Below are 17,273 nucleotides of genomic sequence, written 5' to 3'. Positions count from 1 at the left end.
GTTATTAATCTTACAAATGAAAACAATTAATTAATAGCATTTATTTTACAATACATCGTGGAGTACTGACTCTAATCTTGATCTTTTCGTATATTTATTTATAAGTATATATGAAAGGAACTATTATGAATTTTTAGGATATAAAAATTTATTTAAAAAATTTATTAAAACAAGAAAAAGTTATCTGCAACTGAATTTGAGTTAGCACTTAACAAAGCACTTTTATTGATTGTACTGTGCATCCTAAGCAAAGTCATGTCAGGAACTGATTTTTGTAAAAAAGCAAAAAGGAAATTGAGATAATCCACCACTTGCTTCTAAAAATAAGAAGCACATTTGGATGAGTAACAAATTATTAGTATTGTTTTAATCAACTACATTATTACACTCCTCCACAATCCTTAAGTTCACATCTCAAAACTGCTTAATGGAAATCAATTTATTAAATTTTTTCAACTAAGCACTTTTTGCCCTTTATTTGTTCATCTTCAGAATTGGTTTTCATTTTGAATGTTTTGAATTTTCCAAACAGCTTCCTGTTGGAACTATAGTTCTAGCTACAAATTTCAAATCAATGTTCCACTTGGAACACTGCAATTCAAATATAAAAATGTATTCTTTGTCCTCATCACTCATTTCCATGCTGTTGGTAACAAGTCTGTGTCTTTCAAATTAATTATGTAACAAAATTTTGGACTAAACAAAAAACTTAAGCTAAAAGATATTACACTAAATATGAAGGACCCAACTCTATTCCACTGCTGCCACTCTCTTTCCTAAAGNTTTAAAATAAATTGATTTCTAAATACAAATTTTTACAATTTCTATGAATAAATTGAAAATCTCATTTTAAAAGTTAGCTCGAATTACTGTATATATATATCCTCTTTTAAATTTTTAAAAAAGTTAATTTATGAATATATTCAATATTTAGAAGTGAAAAACTACGTGTTTTAACATATAATTTTTTCTAAAATTTATTAATTAATAAATATTTATAAACAATTACTACGAAACGGTGTAAGTTCGATGGCACTTTAACACGTTTTGTTAAAAAATTAGAAAGATACCTTCGACCGAACACGTTCATGTTCTTGGAAGTTAAACTTATATCCGTGTTGGAAATTATGCGAAAAGTAGACAAGTTTGACCTTGAATAGGAAAACAATGCTTGGCTTTTTACCTCTACTTTTCTCATCTCGCATTTTCCACTTTCATTTTCTACAGATGATTTACAATGCTTTTTTTTATTCCAGTCGAATGTTATTAAAAGGTTGGAAGAAAGAGAAAGAGAAATCATGCGGTTAAAGGTATGATTTTTATTGTTAAGAATGTGTTCCTTAATGAAGATTTCTGACGGTGCTAATTTAAAGAATGATTCTACCTTACAGGAAGAGTTGGGAAGGCAAGAATTGGAGTTGAATAATCAAAAGGATCAATATAGCGATGCACTTAAAGATTTGTCGCTGGCGACAAAAGCTAAAGTAAGTTTTTGTTCATTTATATACAGCCAAACTTCGCCCTTCTAGATAGAGCCAACCTAGTGAATTATCTAGAATGAATATTCCTTTTAAATATTAAATTGAATACCCTTCAGTGTTAGTGAATTACTAAATATAAGATTTCTCATCTCGAATGACATTGATATCATCGAATTGACTTTCAAACTCTCAAATTCACATATAGATCTCGTTACGCCCCACACTCGCTTTAGTGCTAATTTTAGAGGCGGCGCTAAATCGAAGTTTGGCTGAAGTTTAATTTATTTAATCTATGAAGTTAGATAAACAATTAGGAATATTCAAAGGTATGAGAAAATGGAGATAATGTAATAATTATCTTTTAAATTATAACTAAAAACATGTACAGTACAGTACAATAGGGATTGGTATGCAAGTGGATAGATATAAGAAACATTATATATATATATATATAAAAGGATTAAAATTAAAATTTATTTTTCAGTGTGTGATCTGTTCACTATAGAAAGAAAATAATTATTTTTCTCTTTTTCCATGTTGACTATAACATAAGGTGTAATAAAAAATATAATTTTTGTATTGTTGTTCTAGGTTGCACTTCTTAAACTATGAAGGAATTTATAGAAATATGACTTTAATTTTAAAAAAATTATTAATTTTAATATATAAGTATTTTTAATATAAAAAAAGTTCTAGTCTCTAGTCCAAGAAAATAAAATAACAGAAACCAAAACATTTAAACGAATGATTTTTGTAATTATAAACTAATTATAAAATCATCTCATTTTCTTAGTAATGGGAGGATACAAAATTTCTGAAATTTAATTAAAGGCAGCGAAATTTAAGAAATGTGTATAATTATCTTATATTACAAATTTAGAATTTTTATTACTCATAAAAATACAATTTATTATAATTTTTAATGTTATAAAATAAAGAAAAGAATTTACTTTCATTAATTTTTTTTTATACTCTTACTGATAGAATTTTCTATCTTTTATATCAAATTCTGTAATTTTAAAAGTTTAAATTGAATTTACTAAAATAAAACTTTTTTACCCCTTTCTATACATTCTCTCGGAGCGATGACATAATTATAATGAAATTCTATATATCAGTTGATAGTTATCAATGGTCCGAACAAAGAAAAACTTTGTACCAACTTTATCAATCTTCTCACGATAATTAAATATTGTTACTCTTCTTAAAATAAAATGTTAATTTTTAAAGTAATTAATTTTAGAAATTTTTTTTATGACTATCTTCGATTCAAAATGGCTAGAATTACTTCTGTTGTAATACCTAATTAATTAGAATGAATAAATAAAATTTGAGGAAAATTTTAATTTTAAAAGAATTGTTAAAATATAAATTTTAAAATAATTTACTTAAAATTTTTTAAGTATGACTTTTTTATAATAAATGTACAGTGCATTAGTTTAGAAACTAATTATAAAATCTAATATATTCACATGCTTTAATTAATTTTGATAGAAATTATATATAAATACTTTATGATATATTAAAAATACTTATAAGCATTAATTGAATAGCAGTTAATATTTTATACAAATTTATTTTTACAAATTTTTAATTCAAATAGAATTTTGTTTTAATTATAATAAAATTAAATGATCTAAATAACGGTAATTAAAATTTAGATTTATTATTCATGAATTTAAATTAGTTTTTTTTTCTTTTTAGTATTTAACATTATCCTTGGATTTTTGCATTTAAAATAATTTAACAGGTGTTTTTATTTTTTACAAATTTAATAAATTATTCAGAAAGTTATTTATGTTTCTTTACTTTATAAAAAAATGAGTCTAATTAATTTCAACATTTTACATGAATATTGATTAAAAGTAAAAATGCATAAATAGTTTTATTGACAAGAGATGTAGCAAAACTTCAGTTTTATATGCAAATTTTTCCATTTGTTTTGAATGTTAACTGTAAACTATCTGGATTTTTAACGTTCGAAACGACTAAACTAGTATCTTTTTAATTACTATAATTAAGGTGATGCTGAATATGCTAAGTTATCTTATTAAAGAAATAATAGGATCCTTCTAGAATTCCATAGTTAGATTCACATACTACAACTAGAAAAATTACTGTATGTAATCAACCAATCAACAGCCAAATTAATCGGACAGAAATATAATTTCTGCCCGATTAATTTGGCTGTTGATTGGTTGATTTTTAATACATCGGGTTCTTGGGGTGTTTATATACCGTATGGTAATTCAGTATCTCTCTACAGAATCTTTTGAATTAAAATACTAGCATTAATTCTTTTATACATTATATTCTCTCGAATAAATGAATAAACAAAATAGTAAAATGAAAAATATTTAGAATATTTTCTACATATTTAGTTATTATTATAAGAATCGTAAATTAATTGAGAATTTTGAGCTTAAATGGTTACTTCTGTATGTGTCAGAATTTCTCTCGTAATAAATTTGCAAAGTTAGATTGTTAGAAATGTCAGATGTCCCGGATTTTATTCTCAAGTATTTGGTAGCCCTAATAATGTTAATGATAAAATTAAAGACAGCATAACATACGATGTTATTCTTATATTCTCGATATTCTTTACTATTGAAAATTCTATAGGCTAAATATTCCACTATTTGTTCGTATTATTAAAATATTTTTAAAATGTTCTTCGATGTTTCTTTGAAATCCTTTCCAGAAACTTCTTTAAAAAATAATGAATGCTTTTTATTCATTATTTTAAAAATTTTTATGGATAATATTTTTGTGATAATTATTCCAATATCATTTTATTATGAAGATCTTGTTATATTTATCCTATATAATCCATCCATTAATATACAGTAGTATTCTAAGATATTATAAGAATTAGTGCTTAAGTTTTACATGTTTAAGATTGAAATTATCTTCCATTTCCTAATTTGTCTGTTACTTTTACTAATTACAGTATTTTATAAGATAAATAATTAATAAAATTAGTTTAAAAATTAATTTCTTATTTTTATTACAGAATAATATGTGCATTCAGTTGGTAGAACAAGAGAAAAGAGTGGCCAGATTAGAGCAATGTTTATCCTTACCCGTAGCCACCAGGTTACAGGTAAAATAATTGTAATACTGTACTATGTTTAAGTTTCACAAAATAATCTTCATCATTTATCAATTTAATTTGCAGCAAAGACAAGAACTTCAAGTAGTTCGAGAAGCGATAGATAGCTTACGTTTGTGTTTTCCTTCCAATGATCCGCATCAGCATACTTTAGATACTATCGAACAAAGTATTGCCACGTTATGCGAAAGGGTAAATGCTATCGAAGCTTTTAAGGTATGTTTATATCCAAGTTATAGATCGTTGAAGTATATTAAACGATAGAATATAAATACATATAATTTTAAGAATATAATACTCGTGTTTAATTTGTTCACCGTATCTTATAGTGTGATACCTCTAGCATTCCTCCAATAGATGAAGCTAGTGGGTTTTCCAGTCCTGCAGAACAATCATTCACCGAGAGCACATGGCACCAACCAGTACCCCAATTAAGAGGTACTTTTATAAGTTTTCGTACCATTTTTCTTTTATATGATTCGAAATTTTACAGGAATGTTAACCTTTTTGTTTTTTAATTTTTAGCTACGAATCCTTCTTATTACAGAAGTCATAGAGAATCGAAACATCCTACAAAAGTTTTATATTTTATGTCTAGATCGACTACTCCTTTCCAGTGCAGTATTCATAAAAGGTAACTCTTCATTTTCCTCCTCCCTTTTTGTGGAAATAAAGTAAGTTTCTAAGTATAATTTTCATATTCTACCATTCCAGGTTAGGTGAAATTACTTTAAGGGATTTTAAAACTCTTTTCGATCGTCCCGGGCAATATCGTTTCCATTTTAAATCGTTAGATCCAATTTACGGTGCTGTTAAAGAAGAAGTAAGTTTCAGTTTTATCTACTTTCAATATATATATATATATATATATATATACTTACAGAAAATTTCGAATCTTTTATTATTTAATATAATTCTAAATATTTTATGGATTTTTAAAAATAATTTCCCGTAAGAATTTTTGATAAAAAAAATTATTATTCTTTAAAATAACAAAGTAGGAATTTAGATAAATTAAGTGGCGCCATCTGTTGTTTAAAATATAGAATAGATATCGACATATTTAAAAAAATTATTTCCATTATTTTCTAAATACATTGGAATACCATCAAAACCGAATATATAACGTGTCTTGTCTAGCGAATAAATAATGTAAATGTTGTTAATTTGTCACTTTGCGTGTGACGTGTGTCCACCTCTTTTTATCTACGTTCCTGTCGTTCAAAGTTGTTACACATCAGTTATCGAGACTAACAATAAAAACATTTAACGTTAAATGAAAAAAAATTCCGGAAATTTAGATCTTTTTTTCCCTTTATAAATTGAAAATTCTTTACTTATTATAAAGAAGAAAATAATAATTACTCCACTACAGTCGATAACTAACGTAGAGTCAACGATAAACTTTACAGACCTAATAAAACCTAATAAAATAATAGTAATAATAATAATAATAAAGGCCTTTCAAATATTAAGGCTCGAGTGGTTTGCCTTTCTGAGGCATATAGAAAGCTTTAAAAAAGGTATTATAGTTTTAAAACATGAAATAGGATTTTTTCCCTTCTTAACATACAAGAAATATAATTCAATAAATAATTTATGTGTTTGAGGCCATTTAAATATGAAGCTTGAGCCAAAAATCCCTGCTGGCCTCTGCTAGGAGAGAGCCTGATTATTGTTATAGTCAAACCCTCATATCTATAGAATAAGTCAATTTATTGTAATAATAGCAATAGCATAAGTGGCTTAATGTTAAAGGAAAGAAACACCATTAAGCTTATATATTTTTAAATATTTTAATACTTTATTTTCACAATATTTATTGAATTTTATATTAGATTAATAATTTATATGATTATTTAAATTTTAGATTGTTCAAGATGATGATGTTTTACCAAGTTGGGATGGAAAAATTATAGCTTGGGTTGAAGAAGAAAACGGGTAAAATAATAAATAAATAAATAAAACATTTATCTGTAGAATAAGTCAAACAAAAATGGTGCTCAAGTTCTCCATACGTTAACACGCGATTAATTTGTTTATTTTTATTTGAGAAGAAACGAAAGGAGAGTGTTGTACATACTGTAAATCCAGTGCTGCAATGTCTTCCTATATATATTTTATATATATATATATATATACACACGAAAATATTTTTACTAACGTCAACCCGCGCCACCTAAAATGGTTCGAAAATATTGTTAAAATATTTTGTACATTTATTTGTTATATAAAAACAATACGTGGAATTTGTAAACTGTACATTGATGTGACGCTTGTATTGTTTGCTATTAAAATAATATAGTTTTATGAAGTCTTTTTTTAATTCTCATAATACATTTTCTTTTAATTTCGAAAATAAAATTTAAACAGAATTAATAAAAATTGATATTAAAGACTCTAAAACCCATAATTTTTGTATGAGTTTATTGTACAAAATAAACTTATAAAACTATAAAAATCACGTAAAGTATTCTTTACATTGTTCAGAATTCACAATGCTGATTTATTAAAATAAAACTATAGAGACAGAAGATTGTAAATTAAATTTTGTATAATTTATTAAGAATAATGTTTCGAATATTTAATATTTAGAGTATGTTAAATTACGTATTCTTTACATTAAGTTATTCAGCATTATTCTGAATAAATTGTATCATTTACATTAAATCCATCCTCCAAAAACTGTTATAATCTCTCTTATATAAGCTGATTTTTTTAAAATAAATTTATTTAAATTCGTTAAAATCAAAATAAATAAAATGCAAATACAGTAAATGTATTTTTGTATATTTAATATCAGAATTTTTTATCCTTTCAGTTTATTTTACTTTGTATAAAATGAAAAACTTATAAAAGGATTACACTTTGTATATTTTCTGAAAACATTTTTATGTTTCTTAAGCAAAAGTGATGATGGATAACCCAATTGATATACTGTATTAGAAAATGTCGATAGAAACTCGATCGATAGAATAAAAAATCCAGCAACGAGTTGCTTAACTTTCTCGTCAACATTTGGTAACACCATCTGTTATAATATTTTATTAAACATTTTTTATATTTTTAACTACAGTATTATGAAATAGCAAAAAGCTTAATTTTGAGAGTATTGATGGGTTTTATAAAAAAATTGCAAATGCTAATAACGAGTAAAATCGTCATTCAGTCATACCTACTAGAGATACACACGATTCCCATTACTGTATCTCCTAACCCCATCGACCTTTAACCACCAAAATTTATTAGCATCAATCTCCCTAATACACAAACCTTCTTGCAAAATTTCATAAATTTTCGACAAAAAGCACAGTAGTTATTAAGCTTCAAACAGGGTGAACAAAATCGTGCTTCCCACACATAAACTAACATCCATACATACAGAAATTACCTCCGAATTGTTTTACATTTCTCAACGTTTCAAGATATCTCCAGTTCAAAAATGTAAAAACCTTGGGAAAATCATTTTTTGACCGATCGCCATACTTTCCGTCTGTTACATATAACAGCCGAAAAAGTAAAAATACAGTACTTATATAAATTCCGTATAAACTAGAGAATTTAAAAAATTTATTAAAACAAGAAAAAGTTATCTGCAACTGAATTTGAGTTAGCACTTAACAAAGCACTTTTATTGATTGTACTGTGCATCCTAAGCAAAGTCATGTCAGGAACTGATTTTTGTAAAAAAGCAAAAAGGAAATTGAGATAATCCACCACTTGCTTCTAAAAATAAGAAGCACATTTGGATGAGTAACAAATTATTAGTATTGTTTTAATCAACTACATTATTACACTCCTCCACAATCCTTAAGTTCACATCTCAAAACTGCTTAATGGAAATCAATTTATTAAATTTTTTCAACTAAGCACTTTTTGCCCTTTATTTGTTCATCTTCAGAATTGGTTTTCATTTTGAATGTTTTGAATTTTCCAAACAGCTTCCTGTTGGAACTATAGTTCTAGCTACAAATTTCAAATCAATGTTCCACTTGGAACACTGCAATTCAAATATAAAAATGTATTCTTTGTCCTCATCACTCATTTCCATGCTGTTGGTAACAAGTCTGTGTCTTTCAAATTAATTATGTAACAAAATTTTGGACTAAACAAAAAACTTAAGCTAAAAGATATTACACTAAATATGAAGGACCCAACTCTATTCCACTGCTGCCACTCTCTTTCCTAAAGCCCTACAATGCCTTTTCACTTTACTCTTAACCTTTTCTAATTCAACTTTCACCAAACTCTCCTGCTCATGTAGTGTCTATCCCTAATCATTTTAAACTTTAAATTTGAATTGCAGTGGTCCAAGTGGAACATTGGTTTGAAATTTGTAGATAGAACTATAGTTCCAATGGGAAGCTATTTGTTGAGAGAATTCAAAAACATTCTAGAAACATTTATGGAAGAATTCTAAAATTTGAAATGTAAATTGGTTCTGAGATGGACAAACAGAGGTTCAAAGATCTTAGTTGAATAAATTGATCTCTGTTAAGCAATGTTGGTATATGAATTTATTATTTTAATCACCTCACCATATACATATACAGTATAAACAGCTCTAAACCTGATAGTTATATTAAAGCCAAATGATTGCTGGATTAAATTGGGTTATATTACCTCTACTATTAATAATTAAATACTAAATAATTCGATCTAGTGGTAGGCATTGAGCACCATCTCTTATTAAATTTACTAATTTTAATTAAATTAATATTTATTAAATAATTTAGAAAATTGCATAAAATTAAATCCCTTGCCAAATTAAGTAGAATTAAAAAAGATATTGTGTAAGTGTTTATAATGTTAAGTATATCATTTATATCTGCTAAACTATTAAAATTGTAAATTGTGAAAAAATGTAATACTAAGAAAATACTTTTTATTGTTATATTCTATATTCATTACATCAACTTAAAGAATAGAAAATTCAAACTGCTTTTCATATAGCCAAAATTTATGAAAGTTTGACCTAAAATGGGTTTAAACATGTTTTCAACTCATTTTAGGCCAGAATTAAAATTTATCTTACTCATTGATACCTGTAAATTTCTGTAAGCAAAAATTTTATAATTTTTACACACTATTTTTCATTTTAATCTGAAAATTAAAATAAGAAATATATTAAAAATTTAAATTGTAACAAAAAGCATTCAAAAGCAAATATTAAAACAAAATAAAAAAGTTAAGTTTCTATAATTTATATATAAACAAACATAAAGCATCTCTATTTATTTAATATTGCTTAATATAGATATTTTAGTGTGAGATTCTAGGGATTTTTAGATTCAAAACCCCACTTTTGTGACACCAATATGTGAACCGCTGGGGAGGTCAGAGGTCTCCCGGTTTGCGTCACTAGTCAGGATAACAAGTCAGGCGAGTGGAGGGAGAGTTTCTTGGGGTTGACGATAAGATGAAGGACATAAACAAGTAAAGGAGTCTACCATTTTAACAAGTAAAAATAAGAATTTATTGAAATAAACAAAATCGATAAAAAGACTACATAAATTTCTTTCTAAACTGCCTATCAGCTCGAGAGAGACTTTACACACTTTTCGTACCTATTTGTATGGTTCCTAGGCAAGTAAGTCCATGTAGGCACTTAATTGTTCAATAAAAGGTGGTTTTAATCCAAATGAGCACAATGATAAAAAGTTTGCGACTTTGGTGATGATCGAATATCGATGATCTTAGATTGGAATGTCGGCGGGTTCGAAGAATCGACGTGATGTCATCGGTCCGACTTTTGTTACTCCCCTGAGAGGGGGTAAGAACTGTCTTTTATAGCTTTTTGCGGGGAATTTCCACCATGTGATCGGATGTTCATGAGCTAAAGGTTATAGGTGTTCCAGGGACCTAAACAAGTGACGAATTTTGGATGCTAACTATAAACTTTTATGCAAGACAAGCTGCAAGTTATGCAGAGAACAATAGATGTTGATAGTTAAGACAGGAAGGTTTACACATTCCCAGCTAAGATCGTTTTTTTTTCTAATTCATTACATAAACGAAAGTAAATTAATTAAAATTTTAGTTAATAAAAGAGCGGGATGTTCGTTACTAAATTCCAGATCTCACATTAGTATGAAGCTAAAACTAGCAATATTTGCCAGATATAATTATTCACTTTTATTTATATAAACGATTTATTAATAAGTATTTTTGATAAATATTATATTTTCATAATTTTCTTGACAGTGTGAAAGGACCAGAACTGATAAACATGTATATAGGACAAAGTGAAGAAAATGTTAGAAAAGGTGTGTAGAACTGTTACAGTTTATAAATATTTTACAATATTTCTTATTAATAATAATAATTAATAATGATTAAAAACTTTTTTGATGGCATTATTTGTTTATTCTATTTGTCTCTTTATGATCTGTTCAAATAACATATCTATTCATAAAAAATTGAAGAAACTTTATATATAACACCAGGAAATGATAAGTTTATAATGAATAAAAATACTGTAACGTAGTTGTTGTTCTAGTTTCTTGTTCCTTTTCTTTTACAGTTTCAGTTTTAAGCATATAATATTGCTTTTTTTTACAGACTTATCATACAGGAACTTAGGAAACAATATGGCTGAATTTAGATTTTCTTATAATTAATATCAATAAAATCTAAATTCAGCCATATTATCTCCCAAGTTCCTGTATGATAAGTCTGTAAAAAAAGTGCTATTATATGCTTGAAACTGAAATACTATAACATTTAATTTTATTAATTATAGATCTAATACAGAAATAAATAATAATAGAATTAGAATAGAATAGAAATAAACATACAGAATAATAGAATATAACAAAGATTTCAGTCATATGTTGCATATTGTGTGCCTAAAAATTAGAAATCTGAATTAATTATACAGGTAACCCCTGTATAACATGGGAGTTACGTTCCAAAAATTGTTGTGTTATACGAAACAAAGAACTAGTGCAAAAAGGGGGTTAGGCTCAAAAAATTAAAAAACATGCTGTTAAATCCTTATTTAAATCAGATTTATTATTCATTTTTTTCACAGGTAAAATACTTATTTATTATTTAAGTAAATATTTTACCAGAGGATTATTCATCCTATATGATGATCTCAGCATTAGCATCATCAACTGGTAACAGTTTTTGGGTGTGTTCGTTAATATCGGTCACTCTGCAACAGGAGTGCGCTGCTGTTTGTAGACATTTAGGAATGATGGTGAAAGAAAGATGGCAGCATCCACACTGTCAATAGTATTGTGATAGAGAAATCTATAATTCTAAAATGAGCTTTTAGAGGCAAAAGAAGGGTCTCAATTGTAAAATTTAATCATTAAATGGATTATTTGTTGAAAGAGTATTCAAAGTAGCCACGAAAACAATTAGAATGCTCGCACGAAGTTACGCAGAAGTATAAAAGAACGCACCCTTTATTACATTTCATGTTATACAGGGATGTTCCCAATTCTCGAACCGTGTTAGAGTGAATCTGTGCTATAGAAGTGTCGTGTTATATGGGGGTTACCTGTACTGCATCAAGTTATTCTTAATACTAGTAATAATGCAGTATTTAAGAAAAAACATTATTTATAAAATGAAATATAATTTCTCTTGAAAACTATTAATATAGAATAGCATTAAAACAAATCACTTAATTTATCCAGTTTGTTTTCCATTAGAAGCTCTAAGAAACCACCATTTCACTTTTTCCAGCAAATTTTTTTTATTACAACACAAACGTTTTCAGCCTTCTTTAGCAGCCTGCCTCAGATTGTCAAAAAAATACAAAAATACCAGAAGATAAAACTGAGCATTCCAAATTGTAACATTCTACAGCTTCAAATGACATTTTAACTTAGAACATTCTATTTATAACTGATATTTTCTAAAAATTTTTAAATTGTAATTATGGCACAAAAAAATATCATAAAAAGTGTATATGTAAATTAAACAACAGTAAATATTTAACATTATAAGGAAATTGTATAAAATTAAATGAAATTGATATGAAACTGAATGTATTAAAGGTTAAGTCATTTGTGTTTGGTATTACAAATATATACTTATATTCAATTAGCTATTTTTTAGGGTAGCCATTGATGTTATCATCCATTTATAGAGGATTGTCAATTAAGTGTTGCCATGCTAGGAGTAATGTTTAATTTTCATTGTTGTTAATACATTTCCCTTTCTTGTTTACACAAAATATTTCAAGTTTTACTGGGGTTCTTAACCTTTTATTGTCTTAAACTCTTCTTATAAGTTTGGGTTCCTCCCATAGCATTGAAACTCCAGGCTCATTTGTATATTGGGCAAAGGCTATAACCAATCCTTTTTTAATTGGATCATATTGGTGTTTCTTTAATCTTTGAGCTAATACATTCATTGAGCCAATGTAAGTTCATCTCTGTTAAATCTATTGTTTGATATAGGGATTGAGTATACCCCAGGTGCTCGGTTAATGTTTATTTTGTCCTTGCCATTTGGTAAGGACATCATGTAAAAAAAGAACTTAATTTTTCCCAGACAGTGTTATATCAAAATTGTGTAAAAAAGAAAAGATTTGTGTTAAAATAAAATTGGGTGTCTATACTGTATATTTACAACNTTGCTGTTTGTTTCGTTATGCGCGTTCATAAATTTAAACAAGGCAATATAACAATGCTTATTTATAAAGTTACTGGTACTGCTCTTTTATATTTTTTACTTCATACTTGCAAATAGTACAGGGATATATCCATACAAAAATAAGTATATTGAGTGTAATATAGCCTAAATTCACATTAAATTTCAGCCTAAATTCGGCTGACAGTAATTGTGTCAGTTGATATATCCGTTTGGTTATCCCCATGATGTTATATGAACGTCTGCTGCAAGTAATTAACACTTTTCTATTTATAAATAAATATGAATATTACTAATAAGGTGACCAATTGTCCTATTTTTTAAGTTCTGTCCTCCCTTGAAAAGCATCCTCCTACATGTCCTCCTTTTCAATATTTGAAGACTAATCTGTAAATCTCCATATTCAATCAATGCCAAGCCGATCTATTGTATGTGATGTGTTTGTATTTAACGTGATGATTCATCAAGGCTTAGTACAGTGCGGCAAGATGTGATTATGAGACACATGTGCTCCACACAAAAGACTTTGAGAGAGAGCACCGCATGGAAGTGGCTTTGTTTACTTCTTACTGAAATATTACACAGCACATACACGAGTAGATATTATTATAGTGTATTATTGTTGCAATGAATAAAATGTTTCTTTTATTATGATATTTTTTCCTTCAATTTATTTGTGTCCTCCTTTTCATTGTAAAATAGTTGGTCACCTTATTACTAATAAAAAATTAATCAATAAAAAGCTTTTTAAATTCAAATTCTATTATTATTCTGCATATAAGTAATACATTTAACACTATCTCAACAAAATACTTGTGTCAGATTCTACATTAAAGAGCAACTATTCAAATTTTGAGAATTCATAACTATCTGATTTATTTGTTAATTTTTAACTGAAAATAACATTATTTTTATATTTGTCCAAAAATTCTTATTCAAGTCTAGTAATATTTGAGAAATATAAATTTGTAAATGGGAGTATGTCTATTAAATTGTGATAGAAATCCACTAATGATACAATCTAACTTTAGAAAATCCATTTTTTCCCCATAACTATTGTAATTTTTCATTTCTCGCTCTGATTTTGTCTATTATTTTATTACTAGGATCTGATTACTGGTTTTAATACTCAATGGCTAATATAATTCTCTCTCTCTTTTCCTACAATTTCTAAGTTGATATGAATTGATTAATTTGTTTTTTCCTAAATATACTTACCCTATCTGCTTTCATCGCCCTGTTTATATATCCACACAAACCATAAATATTCATAATCATCTGACAATATGATTTCTTCAGTGCTGCAACAGGGATGAACTCTCACAGTGCTTACTATGCATTTCCAACTGTATCCATCAAAGTATGAAAGAAACTGTTAGAAATTGAATATTCTGCAAGAAAGCTGTTAATTAAAATTTTTTTGCAAACATGATATGTAAATATTGTTTACAAATATTATACTAAATAATATTAATTGAAGAGGAATATAAATTGTTTTAGTAATATATTAATTACATCAACGTTTTACTTTGTACAGTAAAATAAAATTAGTCATTCACTATTTGATAGTTCTTGTAAATTTAAAATGAAAATTGTTTTACACTATATACAGGGTGTTTTTCAGGAAGCAGAAATATTTTTACAGCATGTTCTGGAGGTCTAGGGGATCCAAAAATATCTATAAACATAGTCCTTTGAATGCATGTTTCAGAACTAGAAGTTTAAAGTTCAGACTAGCTGCCCTTTAAGATGCTGCTTTGCAGTCTACTGCTAAGTGCTATGGAATAGCTTCAACATCTAGTGGCCGAAGCTATAGCAACCTAAGGGTAGTGAGATTGAGGCTACTTCTTCTAGCACTGAAACAATGCATTTGAAGGTCTATGTTTATAAGACAAAATTTCCAACTTAATAACACACACACACACACACAAAATACAGCAAAGCAAACACTTACTTGAAAAGCAAATGTTGTCATCCATTTTTAAAAGGACTTTATCAGGCTAAGTTCTAGTATGGAATTGCCTGATTTTCAAATGGTTCATAACTTCTGCATTGCATCCTCCAATCTGCAACGACAACATAGAAGTTATAAACTGTTTGAAAACCATCCAATTTTATATTAGAACTTCAGCCTAATGATGTCCTTATAAAAATGGACATTTTATCAATGGAAGTTTTATCAATATTAACCAATGAACTGTTGTCTTTTATAAGACATTTTGACCTGTATACTGTGTGTATGTAGCATTACTTCCTTTATGTTTAATTTTTTTGAGTTTTTTCCTTTCCTTTGTTGATTAAAAAATTAATTGTTAAACATCCAAATAGTAGATCAAGATGACTGTTATTGAATTTAGTTCTATCTGTAATTTATACACACCATTTGTGAATTTTTATTTCTATAAAACAAAACAATTAACTCAAAAATTTTTTGACATATTAAATGTATACTAATTAATTATTTTAATATAATATGTATATATGTTTTATTTTTAGTTTTTAATCAAGCCCGAGCTGCTACTCCCTGTGTAATTTTTTTTGATGAATTAGATTCTTTAGCACCAAACAGAGGTCAAAGTGGTGATTCTGGAGGTGTTATGGATAGGTAAATGTAATAATAATAATAATAATTAAAACTATCTTTGTCTCAAAATAAATAAGAATAAACTATAAAGAAAAATAATGGTTAAAGGTATTATCAATTATCATTACTTTATTGATTTTATGTATAGATACAAAACATCACTATGGAGGTAATGGATGGCCGCCATCGGTTAGACGAAATCTGGCCGTCTTTTTCCATCCATTTACATCTCCACAAAGACTGTCTTTATCAGAAGGCTGTAAACGTGAATTAGTTAAGTCCACGACCACGTTTTAAACTAAAACAACATTTATTTACAACAATCCTCGAGTACACTTGAAAGAGAGCTACACGTGCTCATGGCAGCGATCACCCGACAAAAAGAAGAAGCAACAATACCCAGAATTCTCTCTGTGGGAAAAACCCAGTTCCCGTTTTTCTATCTGGGATTCCTGGGAAACTCATAGAGGAGTGGCGCCATCTCACCAGTCCGTGATTTGTCGCCGCAACTATATAATAAAAGCTAAAGCTAGTTACATAGGAAATCCTCATTAGTTCGAAATTCAAGGAACAAAATAATTGTGACTTTGAATTATCCAAGATTTATATACAGTATGCCAAATGCCATGTAACTGATGTAATTTATTAAACAAATAAAATATAGCAGCATATAAAGAATGATATTTTCATTAATTAATAGTAATAATAATATAAATAAACTATAGGTAAACTGTACATGTCCAATGAGAACTTCACAGGTTGCCAGATAGGTTTATAAAAAATTAAGCAGAATGCCTTGAAATAGCTCAAATTATTTTTAAAGTGGCCAAAAATGTAGTAACTTGTCCAAATGTAATAGCCTAGAGCCCTACAAATATCTCAGTCTTGCAATCCTGAAATCCAGTTATATTTTTAGAGGTAAGAGAAAAAGTGTACTCCATGAGTAAAGTGACACCTGAAAATATGTTACTGTAAAAGCAAAGCCATATTGACCAGATTAGAGTTGTTGTTGGTCTATTGTTCTCTATACTGTGAAGGCACTTTGATCTAAATCAGTGTTTTTCAACCTTCTTGAATACGCGACCCCTTTACAAGTTAAAAAATTCTGGCAACCCCCACGGCCATATTAAAACTATGTCAGTGATTTTAAAAACTACCGGTACTTATTTAATTTTCTTTCTGTTGAGATTTAAATATCGATCAAAAAACTAATTGTACTGTGAAATAAACAGGCACAGCCTTCTCACTGAAATTGTAGTTTTTTTTATTATAGTGTAGAACCTGCAAACACTTGTCTTATTTTTTTACCCGCGATCCCCATGTATGGTTTGCGACTCACCTGGGGGTCGCGACCCACAGGTTGAAAAACACTGATCTAAATGAATGAGTTAACATACTCATATCAGAATTCAGACAGAGTTTTTACTTCAATTTTCATAGTAGCCATATTTCAAACTAACTGAATTCCTTAATGTGTAAATCTTTA

General features: G+C 27.6%; 2 protein-coding genes across 2 annotated transcripts in view; both read left to right on the top strand.

Annotated features, from left to right (window-relative positions):
• The window catches only part of LOC111629208 (peroxisome assembly factor 2-like), a 34,579-nt gene that overhangs the window by 8,953 nt on the left and 8,353 nt on the right, over positions 1-17,273 (top strand). Inside the window, exons 4-5 of the mRNA XM_023373088.1 lie at positions 10,798-10,859; positions 15,700-15,808. Coding sequence (XP_023228856.1) covers positions 10,823-10,859; positions 15,700-15,808 — 146 coding nt within the window. The 5' untranslated portion in view covers positions 10,798-10,822. The remainder of the gene's footprint in view (positions 1-10,797; positions 10,860-15,699; positions 15,809-17,273) is intronic.
• Positions 1,204-6,555, top strand: LOC111629207 (dixin-like). The gene is made up of 8 exons (XM_023373087.1): positions 1,204-1,310; positions 1,392-1,484; positions 4,495-4,584; positions 4,660-4,809; positions 4,923-5,031; positions 5,119-5,227; positions 5,308-5,416; positions 6,464-6,555. The coding sequence occupies exons 1-8, from the start codon at positions 1,299-1,301 to the stop codon at positions 6,536-6,538; spliced, it is 747 nt and encodes a 248-aa protein (XP_023228855.1). The 5' UTR covers positions 1,204-1,298; the 3' UTR covers positions 6,539-6,555.

Source organism: Centruroides sculpturatus, unplaced genomic scaffold (assembly GCF_000671375.1).
Source record: "Centruroides sculpturatus isolate CEXI.00-Female unplaced genomic scaffold, Cexi_2.0 scaffold495, whole genome shotgun sequence".
NCBI lineage: Eukaryota > Metazoa > Arthropoda > Arachnida > Scorpiones > Buthidae > Centruroides > Centruroides sculpturatus.
The sequence above is the reverse complement of the archived record's forward strand: the minus strand, read 5'-3'. Positions and strand labels throughout refer to the sequence as shown.